This window comes from Myotis daubentonii, chromosome 1 (assembly GCF_963259705.1).
Source record: "Myotis daubentonii chromosome 1, mMyoDau2.1, whole genome shotgun sequence".
NCBI classification, from domain to species: domain Eukaryota; kingdom Metazoa; phylum Chordata; class Mammalia; order Chiroptera; family Vespertilionidae; genus Myotis; species Myotis daubentonii.
In genome coordinates this window covers 163,553,617-163,576,061 of record NC_081840.1, presented here as the reverse complement: position 1 = coordinate 163,576,061, position 22,445 = coordinate 163,553,617, and the positions used below count along the sequence as shown (strand labels likewise).

The following is a 22,445-nucleotide window of genomic DNA, read 5'->3' as shown; positions in this document are numbered from 1 at the left end:
CCCGAAGGCAGTCACAGTGCTGCATGGTGAGGCTAAGTGGTGGGGAGAAGCAGAAAAAGTGTCACATCATGACATGGGTAATCTGGTGATGAGGAGAGACCTTAACACATGATCGCACAGATAACAACATTACTATTATGGTAAATATTCTGAAGAAAGGGTACATGGAACTATACTGGGATAGTCAGGGAAGATTTCCCGGAAAAACTAGGACACGTAAGCTGAAATCTGACTATTCGAGATTATTTGGTGTGTATACTAATATAGAGTTGAGGGCACAAACCTCTTATTGAAGGGAAAGTGACATATTAAAGGAACTGTAAAAATGCCAGTGTAGACGAGTCACAGAAAATAAAGAGATAATAGGGACATAGGTATTGAATAAGCCTGAAAAGATATATAGGGAATGGAACATGTAGGACTTTCTAAACCATCTTAAATTTGCAATTTAATGGAGAACAACTGGACACTATTGTACATATGTGCTGAGCACAGTACCTGTATCAGGGTAAATGCCCAATAAATGAAAACATTAAAAATATTTGAATCACCTTAAAGTGTCAATGCATGCTATTTGCCCTATGTATAAAATAAAATCCATTTATCAGTCATTTTTGGCCCTAAGGTGGCCAGTGGAGGGAAAAAAAAAAATCACTGGAAATCCCTGTCACATTTTTGTAATTTAAATGTCAGAGAGCATTCTACTGTTGCAACATTACCTGGGAAATGTAAAATCTAGATAATGTACATTTAGTTGGTAGTTTCCATAAACTGTTACTTAAAAAGTCAATCAGCCAAATTTGAAATGAAAATGGTATTTACGTTACAATGGTTCTCAGCCATCAAATGTGAAGAATTATTACTTGACATGGGACCCTCCCAATTTGGCTATTTACTTTTAATTTTAAAAGATATCTTAATAGTTCATGTTTCACAGTTGTTGTTTTTTCGTTCTTCTCTAAGGAGTGTACCAATGGTATGAAAAATATCCCCCCAAAAACCCAATTTATTTTTCTTTAATGAAAATAGAAATTTAAATTTATTTGCAATTTAGAAAGCATTAGTAGGGAGCTTTAGGAAGAGAATCCGTCTGCTCCCCCTGGGTTTTTCCTTACATCCACAAGAGGGGAAATACAATGTCCACTGTATTATCCAAATTCATAGAGTTAAAAGCTCTCTATGGTCCTAATCGCCAAAAAATAGAATAGAACTAACAGTTGGAATATTAGCTACATAGCACAATGACAAAAGCAGTGGTTCTCAACCTTCCTAATGCCGCGACCCTTTAATACAGTTCCTCAGGTTGTGGTGACCCCCAACCATAAAACTATTGTCGTTGCTACTTCATAACTGTAATTTTGCTACTGTTATGAATTGTAATGTAAATATCTGATATGCAGGGTGTATTTTCATTGTTGGCGACCCACAGGTTGAGAACCGCTGGATTAGAGCAATGATAATAAAGCAGCTACTAATTTATTGAGCACTTACTTTAAATGCTGTGGTTGCAGCATTTCACTTAATCTGAGCAACAGACAGGAGACTAACACCCACCTCTTCAAAGATGAGGAAGCTGAGGTTTACAAATGTGAGAGAACTTGCCCAGTGGTAAACAGCTAGGAAATTGCAGATCCTGCAGTCTAATGGAGAGAGCCATGATTTTAACCCTGATATCATATGTACCTCATAGGGTGAAAATAAAGTTACTGTCAAACTGTCATTAAGAGAGATACCTCAGGTGACCTGCATAGCAGGAATTAAACCACACTTTCTCATGTATTTTTAACATTTCCTCTATTCTGATTCTCAAGTAGAATGGATATTTTATATCAATAATGCAGATAATATACTTTTTAATTTTAACTTAGCTTTGATATATATATATTTAATAAGTATTACCAGTTTATCTCTTGAAAAAGGCAAAGAAAGCAATAGTTAAGATTACGTGAAAGTCCACCTTTGAAGGAGCTGATCTTTAATGTTTAAAACATGAGAAAAAGAATTTCAAAAGAATAATTTCTATTTCATGTTTATGATTACCTAATAATCTCCTACTCATCACATGGCATCCAAATAGACAATCAAATGTTACCACTTAAAAATTAAATGAAAAATATGTGAAATTAGAATGTTAAAGAAGATGCTGAATATCTACAAGTTTCTGTGAACTAAAATGAGTTCTCAAAATTGGAGCCTGATTTTTAAAGGCAATGCCTTTATAAAGAAAGAATCAGATTATGCTAACAAAGACCAAAGCAAACATGCATATTTGAGAAAACGGAAAGTAAGGTACAAAAGGTCCTGTGTTTGAAATGGAAACAAATGTCTTTGCAGGTCATTTCAAAAATATTCTCCTCCCTAAGCAATAAAGGATGTCAGACTGATGGCAGTGTGAAGTACAGCTGGATGTATCAAATGCATGCCACCAGATGGCATCTTAAATCAGACAGCACATCCAGAGATCAAGAGTTAATAACTGCATTTCCAAAATGGAATCAAACCGTGAATTCCAAGTAGATTTTTAATATTAAGATCTCTGGCACTAATCATAATATACAAAGAAACCAACAGTTACTTTGTTTTAAATATAACAACAAAAGGGAAAAGAAACTATATAGAAAGGCACTATAAATAAAGTGGTGATTTTTATATTGATTTTTAAATATCATTTAAAATGGAGCTATAAGAACATGAATTCAAGTGTAGCTCAATATTAGCTTCAGTATAAAAAAAAGTACAGATTTTTATATAGCTGATAAGATTCTCTGTAGAGAAAAGACTTTTATAAAAAATGAAGGTTGTAGCTTTTTGAGGGGTTAGATTTTAAGGCTTCTGATGATAAAGGTTTCATAATATTCAATGGTTTCTTTACTCTCTTGACTTGTGTATGGTAGCACAGCAAACTCATAGGAATTGGTATCAATAGTAAATTGAGTTATCTAGACTGTTGCATTTTTTAAATTTTGTAATAAAATTATATATATTAAAAATAAAAAATATATAAAAAAATGGAACTAGCCCTAACTGGTTTGGATCAGTGGGTAGAGCATCGGCCTGAGGACTGAGGGGTCCCGGGTTCATTCCAGTCAAGGGTATGTACCTTGGTTGCGGGCACATCCCCAGTGGAGAGTGTGCAGGAGGCAGCTGATCGATGTTTCTCTCTCATCGATGTTTCTAACTCTCTATCCCTCTCCTCTCCTCTCTGTAAAAAATCAATAAAATATATTTTTTTAAAAAAATGGAACTATAAGAGAAAAAGAAAGTTCGGTCAATAAATTTAAGTTTTCTTCATTTTTATGTACAATTTTCCTTCCCATTGAACCTAACTCTTTCACAGGCCTTTATTTATTATAAACATGATGAAGGACAGTTCAGAGCAGATATAACATTAAGAAAAAAACATTAAGAAGAAAAGTTTCCAGAAAGAATAAAGCAGGTCAAGTTTCCTTTTGTCTACATATACTAGAGGCCTGGTGCACGAATTTTGTGCACTGGGGGTGGGGTTCCTCAGCCCAGCCTGCACCCTCTCACAGTCTGGGAGCCCTTGGGGATGTCCACTCCTATAGGGAGTGGGGCCTAAGCCATCAGTTGGACATCCTTAGTACTGCTGTGGAGGTGGGAGAGGCTCCTGTCACTGCCACTGCACTCGCCAGCCGTGAACCCGGCTTCTGGCTGAGTGGCACTCCCCCCGTGGGAGCGCACTTACCACCAGGGGGCAGCTGCTGCATTGAGCATCTGCCCCCTGGTGGTCAGTGTGCGTCATAGCAACCAGTCATTCTGGTTGTTCCACCGTAAAGGTCGCTGGGCTTTTATTATATAGACTAGAGGCTTGATGCACAAAATTCATGCATGGGGTTCAGCCCTTGTAGCCCCAGCTGCCTCTGCCAGCCCTTCCAGCCTTGGCTGGCCCTCGCAGCCCCTAACAGCCTTGGCCAGCGTTCACAGCCCTGGCCTCATCTGGATAGTTATCTGGATGGTCGTCCGGAATGTCGTCTGGATGGTCATTCTGCTAATTAGCATATTAACTCTTTATTATATAGGATGACTCTCATGAAGTTTCAGTTCAAAAGCCTTGGTGTCCAAACCTTGAATATATTAAGGAATAGAATGAAACAATGCTATGTCTAAAACTCGCTGATAAGTGGACCACAATGTGTAATATGATCAGAAGTTAATCACAAAACACATTATACACCAAGCTAAAGTCAAACAGTAGCCATATGAGAGCCCAGCTGCAATGGCTCAGTTGATTGGAGCATTGTCCCTTGCACTGAAAGGAGATTTGTAACCATTTTGAACTTTATTCATGGATCATGATTTCTATACATATACAATATCCTACATATATCACTTAGAGTTTAATCTGAGGAAAATTGGACTCTTACGAGCATTGTTTTTTCTTTCCCCCCCTCAATAGATGGACCTAAGTCCATTCCATGGACTCTCAGGTCACTTCGTGAGGCCATGGTCACTGGATGATCCTGGTGGGGAGCTGGACAGAATCAAAAGAGGGAGAGAATCTATTTGACACCAAGACAAAATCAGAGCCAGGACTGAATGCTGAATGGCCTTCTCTGAGGACATTGTATATGTATATAAATCATTTTAACAATAGCAAGAATGTGTGCATAAGGTCATTTAATTAATATTTAAAAGAATATATTTTATATGCCAAGATAGTCATTTTAAATAGTGATAAAGCAGCTGCCTGAAAATTGAGTATAATTTTTTCCCTTACTGAGCCACCAATTAAATGACAGATTCTTCTATGAGAAACTATTCTGATAGATTCATGGATTTTATTTATCCAGTATCTCAAATGTCCAAAATATTCCACTTAAGTCAGAAATCAACAAATAGCTATATTTATGAGAAAAGAACAAAATAAAAAGATAACTGCTATTTAAATGATTACACATCCACAAACATATATAAATACATATTCTGTTTTAGAGGTTCCTAGATATTTCGATTACAATACTATCATAATTTACTATGAGCAAATCAACAGTGCATTTACATTAAAATTATGTTGAAATACAGGAACACCCATAAATCCATGTCCTCAGATGTTAACATATAATAGGAAAATAGCATGAAACAAATATATATACATATGTGTATATATATATGTGTGTGTGTGTGTATATATATACATATAGTCCAATATTGTTAATTGCCACATTGTATGAAATTTAATGAATTAACTTCTACCCCTAAGTAGAATGGGCATGGACCTGGTTGAACTGCCTGGGCTTTAAACCCAGTCCTGGCACTTTCTGTCTGGGTAACCTTAGATAAGATAATTTCCCTGAGCTTCAGTTTCCTCATTTGTAAAATGGAGCTGATAACAGTACTTCCTTCATAGGGGTGTGTGAAAACTAAGTTAAAAAGTACAGAATTTACAATAGTGATTAGCAAAAAACAAGAACTGAACAAATGTTAACCTTACAACAAAACAATTCATTAATTTGTCCCTCAAAAAGCTATAAAACCAAACAACTATCATCTACTATCTTCATAGTTTCATATATAAAAAGAAAGCAATCTCATTAAAATGAAAAAAAGTTATTTCACTCTGGACCAGGGAAAACTTTGCCGTAGACCAGTACCAGTATTTGGGAATGTCCGTTAAAGACCATAAACATTACTGGCTCACAGGAGAATAAAATCGATGAAGACTGAAATTATTAGGGATACTTCAGTGAGAAAGTAAAATATGAGATGAGATAAGATTGGGAAACATGGACTTAATGTGGGCAGATAAAGAAAAATGCATCCATATTTTTCCTTTGAGGTACCTAAGAAACATGTCTTTCCTTATCTGGAAGCATTTCAGTATTGTTTGAAATATTACTTCTCTTAATACCACAGTAGTATTGATTACAATATATTTAAATTTTCTCCAAAATCACTAGAATATTATGACTGCAATGGTTAACTTTCAGACTTTAAGAATAACAGTTTTGCCCTGGCAGCTGTGGCTCAGTTGATTGCAGTGTTGTCCCAAGCCACAAAGGGTCTTCGGTTGGATTCCCAGTCAGGGTACTTGCAGGTTGCGGGTTCAGTTCCCGCTCTGGGTGCCTACGGAAGGCAACCAGTCAATGTTTCTCACTCACATTGACGTTTCTCTTTCTCTCTCCCTTCCTCTCTCTCTGGAATCAATGAAAAACATATCCTCGGGTAAGGATTTAAAAAAAAAAAAAAAAGAAGAATCATGTGGGGAATTTTTATCTTCCTATGAAAACAACTACAGGCATTACTTTACCAATGGTGCTTAGACACTTCACTACAGTATTTGTGAAAAGTACTGTTTCATGGAAACTGAAGAGAACAGGGTACACTGTGTCTTAAAGCAAAGTATCTGTTCCTGCTATTATAATGTTATTGTTATGACTGTCAAGTGTTTCCTCTGTGTTATATGTTTATTGATGTTAGATCATTACTGACTTGTACATTCACACAAGTGCTGAATTACTATGGCTCAGTTACTCTTAATATAATAGTGTATTCATTACCACACAATTCACTGACAGATGCTTTTGATCCAAATCTTCCTTTTTTTCTTTTATAAATTGCCCCAGCTGTAGCTTTCTATACTCAACTCTCAGAGTACTTGTAAAACAATATACTATGAAGGTTTTCCACTGGGAAAACTGTATGGATCTATAAACTCTATGCCCTAATATGCTAATTAAGCACTATTGTTTTATCTTGCCTCCCTGTATTATAACAATTCATTTTTATTTAAAATACTAGAGGCCCGATGCATGAAAATCGTGCAAGAGTAGGCCTTCTTTTCCCCGGCTGCCAGCAGGCACCTGGGATCTGGGCTTCCCTCGCAGCCCTGGCTTCGTCCAGAAGGATGGTCTAATTAGCATATTACCCTTTTATTATTATAGATAATAAATTATAATTTCTTCCTTCTATTTCTTGAGAACTATTACAGCATTCTTAGTATGTTTTCTTCAGTAATAAGCAAGAACAAATTCTAGTCAAATGAACTTAAAACGCCTGATAGTTTAAGCCTTAATGCAGAGGTAGAACAGTGTAGGTAATATGGTGTAACAGCTAAGCATGAATTACACAGATGGGTGTGTGTTCCAAGCAAGGCTGTCAGCTTATTAGCAGTGAACCTCAGACCTGGTACTTTCTACCAGTGGTTCCCACAGTGTGGTCCCAGATCAAGGGCATCACCACCTGGGAAACTGTTAGCTATTCACATTCTCAGGTTCAACTCCAAACCTACTAAGTCAATAACTCTGGAGGTGGGACTCGGCATCCTGTGGTTCATGATCAGGTGATTCTGATCCGTGTTCAAGTTTGAGAAACACTGACAAACTCCGAGACACCCTTTCCTCATTTGTAAGGTGGGTTTCCTAAGATCAACCTTGCAAAACTAGAGTAAACCGTTTAGGGAAAAGGACTTTGGCTCTCACACAAGTACTTTTTATTGTTATAATAATAATATTAATAATAATAATTATTATTATTATTAATCAAGGGCCCAAATTAAGGGAAATAAGAACATCAAAATGATGAGCTGCTTCCACAGGCTGGGACTAAAGTGTGCTGACAGCCAGCAGTGGGCCGGTTACCAAAATAGGCCGCTGGCTACAGGGCAGGCCCCGAAGATTTGGCCACTGAATTCACAAGTGGGCAAAATGCCTCAGAAGTAATATTTTATCCCCATATAAACGAAGGCCGTGTTGCTTTGATAGTGACAAACGATAGTATGAGGAGAATAAACAGTGACCTTTTAGGTCTCAAAAGACACTGGATTCTTAGCCGCACTTAGCTCTCCCCAGAGTAAAGGCATGGGGAATTCTCCTAATTGACGTCAGCTGCTGTAAGGGAAGGAATGCCGTGACCTTAAACTTGGCCACTGGTCCACTCTCACATCCAGGAACAAAGCCAGAGGGTTCTCCTGGCAACTGCCTGACATGCTAAGTGGCAGGCGCAGCCACGGAGGGAATCCTCTGCTGCCTGAGGGACAAATCCCCCACTGCAGGAAACAGACAAACCGGAGAGATTAGCAGTTTGCCCAGCTGATGCTGGCCTATCCCCTCAGCTCAGAGAGCAGAAAATTTCTAAATCACTGTATTCAGAATCCTCAGCTGCTGGACTGCCTTGGCCTTATAAATGAGGAAAATGTTCTCTGCTAAGTCAAAGGGAAAACAGGAAAATATGAGAACTTCAAGGAGAAGTGTAGTAAATTAGACAGCTGCGTAAGCCATCTTACCGTATTCCAGAAGTCTTAATAATATTGATTAATCGGACATTTTAACTGTCATTTTTAAAAGGCCCTGTAATCAAAATCGGATCCAAGCCTCCTACCAGGCCAAAGTCATCATCTTAGTCCCCTGAACAAGCATGAGAGGTTCCTAATCAACCCCTCTCCCTCTCACTGCACACCCCACTCCACTCTTCTCATCTTACCTAGCAGGCTATTCTAGCCACACTATGTGACTATGTGGCTCCTCTGCTCAAAGACACCCCCCCACCCTTGACTCCCCAGTGCTTGTAGAACAGAGTCCCGGTGTTTATGTCCTACCTCTGGGAGACTAACACCTGGCCCTGGCCGCCCAAACTCAGTCCCACTCCTAGCCCACCCCACACACCCCTCTGAGATCCTGAGGAGCCACAGTAAGCCTCCAAGAGCACCCCTTTCCACTTTACAAAAAATACCAGTGCCTTTAATATGCTGTTGTCTCTGCCCAGAATATCCTTCCCTAGTTTTTTCACAGTAAAACTTTACTGGTCACACACCATCCCATTCAAATAGCATGTAGTGTCAGGCCTGTGATGGCTTCCCTGCCTTCCTTTTCTGAGTTCCCACGCTAGTTTGTAGCTGCCTCCATCATAGTGCTTAACCAACCCCTGTATACTGTACAGTAATTCTCTCTTTATGTATCTGACCCCCAACTAGACGACCGTTCCAGTCAATGCCTATGTCTCATGTGTTTTATCACTCCCAGTCCCTACCCTTCCAAATGAGTGCTCAATCCAGATTCAGGCCAGGTACAATCCCAGCTGTTTGACAGTTTAACTCCAAGATGAACTGTAATAATCAATGGGCACTGACTGCCATAGACACCTGAACCATTTGGAAGGTAGGCAGTCCCTTTGGCTTTAAATTAACTATATACAGCTGGCTACTCTTAATTAGCTTGAATAAATTCAGGCCACATCCTTTAATTTAATCAATAGTTTGACGTACATATCCTTGGGCAAATAGCTGTTTGAGTTTTCTTATTACATTCTAAGCCCTTGGAGAGCAGAAACCAGGTCTTGTCCAACTATGTATTACCCACAGCACCTGCACCAGATAAATGTTCAATAAAAGGTTGTTAAATTGAATTCCCAGAATGAGTGGTGTCTTAGTTTGGGCTGCTGTTAACCCAAAACCGCAGGCTGGGTAGCTTAAACTACAAACATAGACAGTCCAAGATCAAGATGCTGGCCCACTCAGTGTTAGGGGAGGGCCCAGTTCCTGGTTTGCAAACGGTCATCTTCCTGTTGTGTCCTCACCTGGAGAAGACAGGGAGGCTCTCATCTCTTCCCTTTCTTCTAGGGGCACTAATCACATCATGGGGTTCCACCCTCATGACCTCGTCTAGCCCGAACTGCTTCCCAAAGGCCCCATCACCAAATAACATCACCTTGTAGCCTGTGGCTTCAACACAGGAGTATCGGGGGACCAAATACTCAGTCCATAGCAAGTTGCCCTATTGATATTCCACCACATCTTTTAATGTTCCATTTGTGTATTTGCAAGGAAACAAAGATATTCAATTCAATTTTTAGAAAAGAGTCAAACAGGGAAAAGGCATTCCTCACAACATGCCTCCAACACAGAAACACAAACTTCCGACATTCTAATCAGGCAACTTAGTTTGGAGAAGAGAGTACAACGTGCCTTATCCTCCCTTGTTTTGAATGGGGACCCATAGCTGATCCCCATCTCTATTCCTAAAGGGGAGGTTACTGCTAATCTAATCCCCTGCTCCAGAGGGGGCGGTACACAGAGATTCCTCTCCTTCTCCAAAGCAACACGCCAAAGCAGCAGCTCCTGGCCCTTCTGTTTTCTCCAAACTGAAGCATACTGAATTTCAAGAGAAAAATTCCTAAATGAACACAGACCTTTCACTTGATGGGAAGGGTGAGGAAGGAAGATGAGGCAGCTTTGTACATTTAAACATTAAAGAAATGCTAAAGGAATGAAATAATGCCCAGATTTCAAATAAGAAGAGCACTCATTCTAGTTTGGTTTTTGTGGGTTGGTTTTTTTTTTTTCTTAAAATGGAGGAAAAACATACTCATAACTTCTCTCTAAACATTTGAGAGTAAAACATTTTTATTAATAAAAAATGTAGGAGGGAAGGAGTAGATGGAGAGGTGGGAGGGGTGTATAATTATAAAATATTTGCTATTTGTTTCATTTGAGAGTTTATGTATCTACTACCCTTAAAGTTGAATTCCACACCAGAAGTTACTGGCCAGTTTCTACCAGTTTTAGGAATCTGACATATGCGGGTGAGAGACAATTTTAATACCACTTGCAAAGTTCCTTATGGTCAGACTTAAGGCATTTCCTTCCTACTTTGAAAGTTCTTGCTTCTTTCCTCTTAATCTTTTTTTGAAGGTTCTCATTGGTAACTATATTATTTCCCCTCTTCTCTCCTCATCTCTCCTTCCTTCTATTTCATTATCTTCCTTTTCTAAATTGTTTCTTAAGTTCTCCATCTTCCTAAGTGTAGAATTCTGAACTACATTAAAAATACTCTACCCTGAAGATTTTTAAATGTCAACTATGCCTTTTATTGCATAGCCTAGCGTCAATAATTAAATATAACATTACTGATTCACTTATCCAAACAACAAATATTCTAAGTTTAAAAAGAAATATACACTGCTGGTTCAGCTGTAAAGATAAAATAAAACCTCAGAACACATTCCTACATCATAAAATTGTATCAATAAATTAAAAAGTATCTTGAAACACAGAGAGATTGTAATTTTCTCTGACCAATGCACCCTGCTTCTACTGCACAATCCTCCATGTTTCAGCTTTTACTCAGAAATTCATGGTTGGTATATGAAGCTATGAATTTAATTTCCTGTTGAATTCTATGCAAAAGATTTCCCCCCTTTTTTATCCAAATGTTAAAATATATTCTCTTTTTCTCCACTCCCTCTGCCACTTTTATTCCACATCCTTGTACTCCCAGAAAAGAGGGAAAGAGACCCCTTCCATAGACTCCACAGGAGGCTCCCGGGGATCCTGCCTTCATTGTGAAAACCAAGCACTCCTTTGGAGAAAGGTGTTTCCTGCCTGGGTTCCATTTGATTAGTGCTACAGATTCTGTGATGTCTCCACAGCTACTTTTGTCACTATCTAAAAAAACTGTGTTTTTTTCCTCCCTCCAGGGAAAGTAACACATAATTGAGTCCTGATTTCCAAAGTCTCTCAAAATTTGCCAAGCTCTCCCCTGGGATCTCACTAGAAAGAACCAGGTGTGATCTTTACTGAATAGGAGGGCAATTAGTCTACGGACTTCAGAAAGGCTCTGGGATAAAGCATCATGACTCTGACTGTTCCAGAATCCTCCCTATATGTTCCTTCATGACAAAGCCTCATCCAACAGAAGAGCCGACGGCATCCCAGAAAATACACTTCCCTAAATATCTATTTTACATGTGTCTTTTTAGCTATAATGATCACCTCCATTAACACCCAATGGACTCATTAGTGAATTTAACATGAATTCTTTATTAAAAATCACGCATTATCATGTGAAGTGGAGGAAAAAAAACCTCATAATAAAATATCAAGCCATTCACTCTTACTCAAAACAAATAAGCTTAGTGATAAAGTTGTCATGTAAAGCTTATATATTACCCTTAATTTATAAGGGGAATGTATAGTCAGTTTTTAAAGTAATTTTTTTTGCTGGCAGATTCCAAACTAATATTTAGTTACTAAAAAAATTTGTATGTTAGTACCTAAAAAAGTATAGCATGTTCACATTTGTTTTGTCTTCATATTTTAACAGTGTCAATGAGTTGGAGATAACAGTGCATAACTCCATTTTAACACATGGAAAGGGGTTCATAATGATAGCGGCTGGTCCAACACGAAGTTAACACAACCGGAGTTGATTTCTCCTGCTGCCTAACTCCAAACACATTTATTATTTTCCTGAATTATAAACAAGAAAAATAGCATTGTCCATTTCTTTAGAATAGAAATCATTAGGGACGTTTTGACAAAAGAAAGTCTAGTCTGATATTCAATAGAGTTTATCTTTCTCTTAACTGTCACATTCAATTGTATAACTGGAGGCCAATAATACAAGTGATGATGATCTGGAAGAAAGAAGCGGTCAGCAGTGTAAATGAAATATGTTTAACTGTCCCCTTTATTTTGAAAGGACAATTTTTTGTCTCTAAATAAGTGTCCCTTTCCCAGAATGATGACAATTAAGAAAAAGAACTGTTTCATAGCTTCTCTAAAAATGAAAACTTGCAAGTTTACTAACTCAACAAAGGGTAGATCAAAAGCTCTAATATTTGATCCTCTATATCCATACAAAATTTTATGACAAGATTTAATTATTGTGGTCTAAGAGAAGTTACATTCAGGCAAAATATGTTTCTGCCCTTTAGAGGTAACAGAACAAAAACACTCACAAATTAAACACCTATTTTCTAGGCACACAATGCTATAGAGAGGAGAGGCATTTGGCCTTCTGTCTCAACTTCAGGGGTTCTCTTACTCTAATGTGCATCAGAGTTGCCCAGAGGACTTGATAGAACACATGGCTGGACCTCACCAAGGAGAATCTGACTCAGTGGTTCTGAGGTGGGGCCTGAGAGTTTACATTGTAACAAGTTTCCAGGTGGTGGTGATGATGATGATGATGATGATGATGATGATGATGATTATGTGAGTCTCGGGATGACACTTAGAGAGCCACTGCTTTAACTCAGTCTGTTACTCAACCACTGTGGAAGCCTCAATATGATATGTCTAATCATTCTAGATGAATATCTTGTGTGTTGTGTGTCAGTTAGCTTTACTGACAAATAATACCATTTCTTAATTAAAGTATTACTTTAGAATATCTTCATCACCTCTAAGTTACACACCATTTTTTAAAGCATCACAAAATTATAGATATTTAATACATTAAAATATTTTTATATATGTATCATATCTTTAGTTCTTAGATAACTATGCTATTTGAAGACTTGATGTTAAAAACAACAAAGTATGGATGCAAGTGGGCAGTCTCCATCCTTAGGTCTTACCTGTGACTGGTGCATCGATATCCAGCAAATTTTTTTCCTGTCGAAGAATGGAAGCCCCCTCTGTTATTATTCTCAATGCAACACTCTCTTCCAGCCGGCCCTCCTTCATGAGATGTGCCTTTAAGATATCCACACGAGGTTTCCCATCGTTATCAAACACTTCCTTTGCTGTAAGCCGGTGACTTGGAGGAAATGGGACAGCTGAAAGAGAAAAAGTCAGAATCCTACATTAGCCAAAACTCAACAACAAAAGATTCAGGAATAACCACCAGATATCTATCCTAATCACTAACCACCTATTAGAGTATTTTTAAAGTTCCCACATTAAAATGATCAAGGGCCCTCAAGAATTAAAGACTTCCTTTGATTCCAGATGTAATATGATTGCTTGAAAGGAAGTTGGCAGTTATTTCTTGCATCTTGAAGATGCTGATTGACTTAATAAGAAAACAGGATATGTGCTTCTATTAGGCAAAAATCAATTCAGCAAAAGAAAATCTTTCCTATAGATCCAACCATAACCAACTTGAGCAAAGACATTTCTCCACTAGAAAGCAGGCTCCTCCACTGAGACTGGAGAAATGGGAAAAGCTCTGGAGACTAGATCGCCCCTTCACCTGGAGTCACATCGCTGAGTAAATGTACAGACCAGCCGTGGGCAAACTACGGCCCTTGGGCCGGATCCGGCCCGTTTGAAATGAATAAAACTAAAAATAAAAAAAAAAGACCGTACCCTTCGTACCCTTTTATGTAATGATGTTTACTTTGAATTTATATTAGTTCACACAAACACTCCATCCATGCTTTTGTTCCGGCCCTCTGGTCCAGTTTAAGAATCCATTGTGGCCCTCAAGTCAAAAAGTTTGCCCACCCCTGGTATAGACTCACTGTTTAAGGGGAGAACAGGAATCTGAGAGCAAAAAGGCAAAAATGAACAGCACCAGCATTTGTGTGTGTGTGTACTGAAGGAACATCATGAACAGTAAGAGGACAGTATGATGTCAGGAAGGAGACACAGGTATTTAGGAATATGGTACAATGACAACCCTCTCACTGTGCAGACCTACACCCAGCCATTCCATCTTCCACACCCCCAGGCCTTCTTAACAGTAAGAAGCTCTCCTACAGCTACTGTCATTCTTCCCATCGGTGAATACATCCATTTCTCCACTCATTCAGCTGGAGGATGTTCGGTAAACAACTACAATGAACCACGACAGGACTCCCAGGTTCATGGGCAGAGGCGGTATCATGAATATTATATTTCTGTAAATGGTCAATACGCTCCTTCAGGAAGGGAAATTCATTCTCTGTTTCACATAAGGGTTCATTTTTGGACTACTCAAATCTATTAGAAATACCTGAAAGGTGCCTAAACACAGCTTCATCTAATTTTCATCTGCCATATGCATTATGCCATATGCTAAGAACATCCCCTTATGACGGTTCCTCTCTGCAAAAGTACACCTGATATTAAGGAATAAACCTGGCCCTCAAAGAAGCAAGAATGATGGTAGACCTAGGCCAAGAAATTCTGTGCACTCTAATAGCACAGATTAGTTACGCAAGAGAAATTAGAACCACTTAAGTGAGAAGAAAAATCAGGAAATGAACCTGTACTAATGGAAGCAAGTTTGATTTTCCTAACAATCCAAGCATATCTACTTAACCTGCTGCCCAAAACAAAGTGGCAGTGACACACTCCATGGAACAGCGTGTGGCTTTTGTGGTCAGACAGACCTCGGTGCAAGTCCTGGCTCTGCTCCCTCACCAGCTGTATGACCCTGGGCAAATTAAACATCTTCCTATGGCTTCTGTTACCTCTCCTGTAAAGTGGGGATTATATCTACCTGACGATTGTTATAGTAACTAAAGCAAATAGTAATAGTAGCCAATATTTATAGAGTGTTTATTTTATGCCAGACAATGTTGGGGTAATAAAGTCAGAACAGTAAAGCTGTAAGATGAGTAAGACCTATGTGCATGTGTTTATATGTAAACTTATTGAGTCCCCATAACATTACCGTAGGAGAGAAACTTGATGCGCAAAAATAGGAATGGCCTTGTCCAAGATAAGCACCTACAGATGTATACATAGACCCACTGAGTATAATCTCTGACGGTCTGATGCCAGTATTACTGTGTTAACTACTCTGCAGTGTTTCCTAGAAAGTACTTAAAACAGTGCTGAAAAAAAAAAAAATGAGCAAATCACATTTTAGAATTGAAATTCTAACAAATACTGAGAGGTGCTTCTTATAAAGACTACTTTATTTTCAAAAATAATTTTAATGACTGATAGTAGAATAGCTTTATAATACAGAACATGATATAAAATAAAAGACAAAACGTATAATTCCAAAGCATACTGTGAAATTTAAAAAAATTAAGAATCAGAGGAAGAGAAGAAAAAAGAGGAAATCTGGTCATTCACCTTGAGGCATTTGGAGATTTTGTTCATCCCGTTTCTTTGTCTACCTCCTTTTTCTTGCCCAATACATATCTACATATCTTTTTGAAGAAAACATGAAACCATTGCAATGGCCACAGTTTTTTAAGTCTTCATGTATGGTTTGAAATTAGAAAATACCTGGCGACTCCTCAAAATTTCCCAGATATAGGATAGGGGTGGAAAGGGGAAAACTTCAGAAGGACACATAGGGTAAAGACAAGAGCTGATTTATTTTTTATTTTTTTAGTGACTTACCAAGATATGAGTTGGACACTGTGGAGGTTTGGGTGACTCTGCAAAACTGTCAGGAAGAATTGTAGGAGAACCAGAGGGACGGAGGCTGATTTACTGACAGGCGTATAAAAGCAGTGGATGTTTGCCAGGCACTCGCTGGCCTTGCTGAACTAAGGAGACCAAAGGATTAAACCTGAAATAGCCCAAGCATTTAAGAAGGTGAGAGGCCAAAGGAGAGCACCCCAGGGAGGCATCACCTTCACGAAGTAGACTTTCTCCAAGTCCCTAGACTCTCTCCAAGGCTAAGATCGCTGCAATAACAGATGCTCCACTCTGCACAGCAGATCTCTTACCTCCCATAGTTGCTTATCCTGAGGTAACTGGCTAAGGCAAAACCGCCTGCTCTGAGATACTGGAGCTGGTTCCAAGTGAACAGGAGCACGCAGGGAGAGACAAGACCAATCAGAAGCTCTGTTCCCAAATGGATGGTAGGGGCACTGACGAGATGGGCGCTTTACCAGTGAACCAGATGCAAGGCCTGCAGGGAACCAAGATGGGCAGCAAGGATGCCAAAGATCAAATGCAGAGATGCTGTCAGTGGAGAGAAGTTTTCTGGCACAGAAATAAGAGTGGGCTAATATTTGTGTGTTTGTGCACCCTTTGGTTTCATAAAGAAAATACCGGTCTTACAAAGGTCACATTTATTTGCTTTCCCTGTTCACCTGGACTCCTACATGCTGACCGGTGCCAAATATTGAGCAAAAGCTACTTAGACTGAAGAAACCAATGTGCTTAGTAAACACTTCTTTCATTAACTTGTAAAAGTGGCTATGCTTGATACAATAAAATCGGATTCCCCTTCCCTCCTTTGCTCTGAGTATTAGCACCTGCTTTCGTTGCTACATTAGCAGGCCAGGACTCGAAGAATTAAGTTTGTGTGTGCTAGTAAAAATTCAGAAATACTTGTTGATATTTGGGCTAAAGCTTTCCAAAAACGATTTTCTGATAATTACCTATTAAGTACAGAATATGGTGTCATAATAGACTTCTTAGCAGCATTCTAAAAACAGAAACCCTCTCAGCTTTCTCCACTTCACGATTCCCACTCAGGTGTTCCCCACTCCCCTCAAATACAACAGCAAAGTAACTAGAATTTGGGACCTATAAGTCCTTGACTGACTCCTAACACAAACCATCACAGAAGCCTTTAAAAGGCAAACAATATACTAGACTAGGACTGAGTTTCCATGTCAGTGACTATGGACATCTGGCAGAGTCTGATTCCCAATGAACTGGATAAGATACCGCTTCTTTTCTATTTATCGTTGCCACCAGAATTCATCTACCTGATATAGAAACAGGTTATAGGTCTGGGAACCAAAATCATGTGCATCCAATAGTGGCATCGATATAACAATGACTGAAGTTATTGGCAATTATTCATTCGCCAGGAGAACAGCACATTTCAGGTCAGAAAGCCACATAGCCATGGCGTGAGTATTCCTAGCCCTGCGATATGGCTGACTATGGGGACCATGGGTCTCCTCCTACAACCTGGGCTGGGTCAGTTCTAGACAACCACAGTGTGCCTCCACAGCCATTCTGAGCCACGTTAGCCACTACTGAAGGGATTCCTATTATTTGATAGGAAATATTCAAGAGCCATTGTCAACGGTGATGCCTTCACTGAGGAAAAGCAGGAAAGCTGCTGTCTGACCTCTCCCCAGAAAGGCTGTCATAAATGCTGACAAGAGAGAATCACATAACTTCAGAGAACATTTAGCTGAGTGATTTTTTTTCAAATCTTTGTTTTGCTTTCAAATGATGTTTTTTTTCTCTCAAATAAAATGACATCTGAAAACTCAAGCATACCCAAAGGGAAAAAGAACCAAAAGCAGCTTGCTTGCCTCCCTTCTCCTTTAGGATGGCTCACAAAATCTTGGGGCTTTTTGTGACAAAATTAGAAAACTCCCAATTTAGACTGACCCCTGACCTCTCTCATATTAAAGAGGAAATTGAAGCCCAGAGAGAGGATAAGTGAACTGTTCAGGGTCAAAAGCTTCATCAGTGGCAACACCATCACTCATCTTTGGGTCTCCTGGTTTGTATTCCAGCACTTTCCCCTCTAGATCTGCTCTGGCCAATACGGAATTGACTAGACAGGTATGGCTGTTCATCACGTGGAAAATGGCTTGTCCACACTGAAATGCACTTCAAGTCTACAATAGGCACAAAATTTACAACACCTCAGACCAGGAAAAAAATGTAAAATATCTCATTAAATATTTTATATTGATTACACACTGAGATAATAAGATTTGGAAGATACTGGGCTAAAGAAAATATATTACTACAACTAACTCCAGCTATTCCTCTTTACTTTTTTAATAGAGCCACTGGAACTTCTAAATTTGCATAAATGGCTTGTATTAGATTACTGTTGGCTAGTGCATCCTTCTCAACAAGTAAATGAGAACAGAGTGAATGGAAATTGTATTATATAATCTTTCTTCTTTTCCAGCTTTGGTTGGTTCCTGTAAAACTTCCAACAATCTCAAAACTGGCTGCAGAGTGGAATTGCCTTTAAAAACGAATGATGCCCAGGCCCATCTCCTGGAGATCCTGATTTGACTTGGCTGGGGTGGGGCCAGGGCAGTGGCATGTTTTCAAAGAAATCCAGGTATAATAATGTAAAGTCCAGATTGAGATTCGCCGACCTCTACCGTAAGTAAAGGCATATAAAACACCAGGTAGTTCCAGATGTATCACAGAATTGTATACCTGAAACCTATATAAAATTTTATTAACCAATGTCACCCCAATAAATTCAATAAAAAATAGAAAAAAACACCAGGTGGTTTAACACCCCCCAACCCCCCAAAACATGGTCCATGTCAATCAACCACAGCAGATGTAATGTCTTTGCAAGTCCAGACATGTCTATTTCATCCCTCCCTGTAATCTGAACGTGTGCAGGAACCGCTCTTGTCCCATATATCATGTGGCTACTGTCTGCACAAGGGCTGTCTAAGATCTTAGGTCAGCACATGTTAAGAGAGCAGCTTAAGGATATCACATGTCAGAGGCAACTTAAAACAAATTCTGGCCTGATGTCCATATTGACACTCCTGCTATTCCCTCCTGGACATTTGTGTATGTCTCAAACTATGATTCTAATCAAACCATGTTGTTTTAATCAATCAATAATCAAGCACCTATTAAGCACTTAGTCACTACTAGGCAGTGAGCCCTATGAGAAGTGAATGGCAGGGGACAAACATAAGCAGACCAGGCTCTGAAGAGCTTACGATGTGGTATAATTATTAGTGTGTGCTTGAAATGGCTGGAAATGTGTTAAACTGCAAAACCAAAAAACAAAATTTAAAGAAAATAAGAGATAATAATGTAAGCACTAAGAAAAAAAAAATGTCTTTATCTACCTTAACCAGTTAACTGCCATGCGTCCTAAGCGGAAACCATCCCCATTTCTTCCATATGCGCCAGAATATTTACGAATTTAAGTTACCATAAATTTTCTTTACGAACCCAGAGATGTCACTAGCAAGTCTGATTTTAAAACTGGGCGACCAGAGTTGCTATGCGAGGTTTGTGGCTATGAAGGTGGGTGGCATGTGGGGGAGGTCCGCCGCTTGCATCTATAGACGGTTATGGAATACAAAGGGTAAGGTATGCCTAGGCTCCTAGAAGCTCTTAGATGCAGTTGCATATTTCTTTTGTCTAAAACATAGAATAAATATCTAATTTTTCAGATGGCTCCAAAAGATGAGGTTCTGCCTTTAAGGTAAATAATAAAAAATAAAACATGCTAACTATAAGATACAATATTCCAGCTAAAATACACATACGTAGCTCCATCATCAGTCAATTTAAATACATGAAATCTGATGCTATTTCTGAATGAAGAGCGAAGGGATCTGCAAAAGGAAACACTAGTGACTTTTCACTAAATTTTATTTGGATTCAAATATTAAGCAAGTAGGTTTGACTTATATTTTGGGGGGTTTGAAAAAAATTCTATCAGTGTGGAGATACATGTTCATCCATTCACATAATGTTTATATGCAAATATATACAAATCATGTTGTGAAGGATGGAGTTTAAAACTTAACCTCAGCTAGCCTCCAAGAAAAACTGTAAAAATTATTAGGATCCTACGTATGCTATTCCTGTAGACACTCGTCGCTTGTTTATTTGAAAGTCTCTGACTTACATTATTTATATTAATGCCTGTCAAATTAAAATATCCTCGCCCATCTCAAGTGTGGCTAAATATTGATCTTGCAAACAAAGACATCTGATCCCGCTTAAGCTAAAAAAATTCTTCACATCAGGTGTATAAGTAAAACTCCAATTTTTAACTAACTGCTGCGGGTTTGTTTTTTGTTTTTTCCTACTGCTATGATGACCTTGTCCATCCTTTGCAGAGACCTCTTTACCAGCCCCCTCTGAACAGTACCATGCAAATCCTGAGCCTTACAATGTGCTCATTATTAGACACAGTATATGTACTGATCATTTCCCTAACAAATAATGCTTCACTTGGTTGTCCTGAAATTTACATGCAAATATAGCACAATGGTATTTTATGTAACTTCTCAAAGGTGTTAATAAAAAGGCACTATGGTACTCAAAGCATTTATTAAAATAGGTGATCTTTTTTGCTTTGGCCTGTATATTATACAGAGTACTTTTTTAACCTAAATCTGAAATGTGCTACAAGTAATTCTTTAATAAAGATAAGAAACTAATTTAAAAATTACTGTTCTAACTACAAGGGATTAATAAATAATTAGTGAAAAAGAGTACCTTAATAGTACAACTAGAGAATTTTTTATTATCTATATTTCAAAATAATTTAAATATGTTTATTGTTCTATAGCTGCTCCTTATTCTTTGCATATACAGCTTTTCTCATTCTCTGGCCACTATGCAATGAGTCTGAAAATTCAAGGACACGGGAAAGGGTGACAGTCCACACCCTCTCCACAGTAGTCTTGGGTAGTTCTATCAAAAACCTCCTTTTAAATTTTGATTCTTTGGTTAGTTCATTTAATCACTAGAAAAATTGCAAATGGGTTACATAATAAATTATGTAATAATGATTCAACATGAAAGACTGAGAAAAGTTTTAAGTGTTTCAAAATATTTCAGCATTACTAAGAACCTCATATAAAAGCTGATTTTTTGTTGTTAAAATATAAAAGTTATATGCACGAGTCCAGCGATTAACATAGAGACCATGCCAATTAAGTTATTTTATACATGTACATGACAAAAGCAATATTATATGCACTGGTTTTGATATATGATTTATATATATGATTTATATATGATATGATATATATTATATATGGTATATGATATATGGTATATATGATATAGATTAGACTAAGAATTTTAGTTAAACATTAAATGTTTTAATTTAAGTTAAACTAAATACTTTAAATTTTTTAAATATATAACTGAAAATGTGTTGTTTTATAAGGGTTTATCCTATAGTGGTTTTTAAATTTAAAAATGTATAGTCAACCTTGACACTGGCTCAGTGGTTAGAGCATTGGCCTGAGCACTGAAGGGTTGCAAGTTCGATCCCCTCAAATATATCAGATCTCTGTACTCAATGAAGTGATTACAGCAATATTTTCAGCAAGTAGTATTCGTAGTAATCTCTAGAACAGCAATCTTACAGTAATGTATAAAATACTACTCACTAGGATAAATTTAAACAGAGGGCTTTTTATTTATTTATATTTTGGCCTTGAACAGTTTCTTTTTTCTAGAGCTATGTCACAGGAACAGATTAAAATCAAGAAGCAAACAAGAAATTTTAAGGCAAGTAGAATGTATTTCCCAAGTGACTCGGTCCCTTTGAACATGATAATTGTCCCTTATAAATGAAGAGTATCTAGGGATGCTAAAACTTTATTAACCCAAGACACACTTTACTATTCAGAAAAACTCAGCGCAATGGCCTACGATATGAAATATAAGCAAAGATTTTACCTATATTTGAGTTGAACTATTTTATTAGTAATTCTTTAATAAATGAAAACTAGAAATCTCTGAATTAAAAATTGCAAACCTGCAACATACATGTGCCATCTTAGCCTTCAATCCTAAACTTCTAAGTTGGTATGAAAAAATCAATCTATGCCCACACACAACTCTTTTCTTTCAAGTTCATCATTCAGCTCTTGATGCCCATGTATTTCTATGCCCACATGGCCGCCCATGGTCCCCTTCCCCTGTGTTAAAACACCTACAGGCATCAGAATAACTTTTGTAATAAATGAATACACTTTCTTTTCTTCAAAAGGTTTTGGTGAAATGGCAAATCTATGTCCCAAATGATATGGAATAATGTAAGTCCTAAGTAGCAGTTTAAGGATGTTATTGTGTTACCATATTTGCATATAAACACTGA

The 22,445-nt window shown here is 38.0% G+C and overlaps 1 protein-coding gene across 5 annotated transcripts in view; it reads right to left on the bottom strand.

Annotated features, from left to right (window-relative positions):
• PPP3CA (protein phosphatase 3 catalytic subunit alpha) overlaps positions 1 to 22,445 on the bottom strand; it is a 316,528-nt gene that overhangs the window by 145,722 nt on the left and 148,361 nt on the right. For 4 of the 5 annotated variants that reach the window (XM_059664524.1, XM_059664486.1, XM_059664514.1 and 1 more), the window contains one exon: positions 13,315 to 13,515. In XM_059664524.1, the coding sequence (XP_059520507.1) occupies positions 13,315 to 13,515 (201 nt within the window). Of the gene's footprint in view, positions 1 to 13,314; positions 13,516 to 16,353; positions 16,376 to 22,445 lie in introns of those variants that run through there. The other variant, XM_059664505.1, reaches the window with a different exon arrangement.